The following is a 1,758-nucleotide window of genomic DNA, read 5'->3' as shown; positions in this document are numbered from 1 at the left end:
AAGGAAGCATGGGATGGATGATGGATGGAAGAATAGAAGGAAGAAAGGATGGATGGACGGAAGGAAGGAAAGAAGATGGATAGGTGAGTGGAAGGAAGGATAGGGAGGAAGGAAGCATGGGATGGATGGATGATGGATGGAAGAATAGAAGGAAGAAAGGATGGATGGAAAGATGGAAGGAACGAAAGATGGATGGATGCAAGAATGGAAGGAAGGAAGGAAGGAAGGAAGATGGATAGGTAAGTGGAAGGAAGGATAGGGAGGAAGTATGAAGTATGGATGGATGATGGATGGATGGATGAATGGAAGGATGGATGGATGGATGGAAGGACAGATGGATGGATGAATGGAAGAATAGAAGAAAGGATGGATAGAAGGAAGGAAGGACAGATGGATGGATGCAAAAAGGAAGGAAGAAAAGATGGATGGATGGAAGATAGAGATAGGTGAGTGGAAGGAAGGAAGGAAGGGTGGCTGGAGACGATCCCAGTGCAAAAGAGGCTTGTGCCAAAGAAGCCTCTTCCAGCGCTCCCATCCAGCTCCTCCTCTCCCCCTCCCTCCTCCGCCCCCAGACCCGGTCCTGGGCTACCTGATGAAGGGCTTGTGTGAGAAGGCCCTGGCCTCCGTGGCCGCCAAAGCCATCCACAACATCTGCTCCGTCTGCCGGGACCACATGGCCCAGCACTTCACGGGCCTGCTGGAAATCGCCCGCTCCCTGGACTCCTTCATGCTCTCCCCGGAAGCGGCGGTCGGACTCCTGAAAGGTAGGGCCTCCTCCTCCTCCTCCTCCTCCTCCTCCTGGAGCCCCCCCTGGGGAGGGGGGGCTGAGAGCCTCGGGTGGAAGGCTGGGCTCCTGCCAAGCCCATCATCCTGATACCCTGGCCCGCTTGACGGACTCCTGTCCTCCCTCTCGCTGCGCAGGGACGGCGTTGGTGCTGGCCAGGCTGCCCCTGGAGAAGATCTCGGCGTGCCTCAGTGAACTCTGCGCCGTTCAGGTGATGGCCCTGAAAAAGGTGGGTGGTCTGGAGGTGGGCTAGGAGGGGACCCTTGCAGGGTGGAAGAGCAGCCCTCAGCTCAGGGGCGTAGGTGGTGGGCTGTCCCCTCCCGGGCGCCTACTTGCTCCTGTGGCCTGCGGGGAGACGGCGAACATTCGGAAAAGTTGGCCGAAGGGAGTGTGGTCAAGGCACCAGGTTAGGAACCAGGAGACGGAGAGTTCTAGTCCCACCTTAGGCATGAAAGCTGACTGGGTGGCTTTGGGCCAGTCCCCAGGAGACGGGGAGTTCTAGTTCCACTTTAGACATAAAAGCCAGCTGGGTAACCTCGGGCCTTCTCTTAGCTCAGCCTACTTCAAAGTGTTGTAGGGAAAATAGGAAGATATATTAGATGCCACTTTATAAGAATAATAAAAGCAGTATATTAGATAAATAGTGAGAGAGAGAGAGAGAGAGAGAGAGAGAGAGAGAGAGAGAGTGAGATAGATTAGATGGATGGATAGATAGGTAGATGGTAAGATATAGAGAGGGGGGTAAGATAGATAGATAGATAGATAGATAGTAAGAAATGATACAGATGGATGGATGGATGGATAGAGATTAGATTGGATGGATGGATGGATGGATGGATAGATAAATAGACAAGATATATATAGAGAGGGTAAGATAGATAGATAGATGATAGATAGATAGATAGATAGATAGATATCGTAATATAGATAGATAGATAGATAGATAGATAGATAGATAGATAGATAGATAGATA

General features: G+C 51.3%; 1 protein-coding gene across 1 annotated transcript in view; it reads left to right on the top strand.

Moving 5' to 3' along the window:
- Positions 1-1,758, top strand: part of TNPO3 (transportin 3) — a 39,271-nt gene that overhangs the window by 26,879 nt on the left and 10,634 nt on the right. Inside the window, exons 11-12 of the mRNA XM_015825838.1 lie at positions 573-764; positions 922-1,020. Coding sequence (XP_015681324.1) covers positions 573-764; positions 922-1,020 — 291 coding nt within the window. The remainder of the gene's footprint in view (positions 1-572; positions 765-921; positions 1,021-1,758) is intronic.

Source organism: Protobothrops mucrosquamatus, unplaced genomic scaffold, assembly GCF_001527695.2.
Source record: "Protobothrops mucrosquamatus isolate PMUCROS unplaced genomic scaffold, P.Mucros_1.0 scaffold2833, whole genome shotgun sequence".
Classification (NCBI taxonomy): Eukaryota; Metazoa; Chordata; class Lepidosauria; order Squamata; family Viperidae; genus Protobothrops; species Protobothrops mucrosquamatus.
The sequence above is the reverse complement of the archived record's forward strand: the minus strand, read 5'-3'. Positions and strand labels throughout refer to the sequence as shown.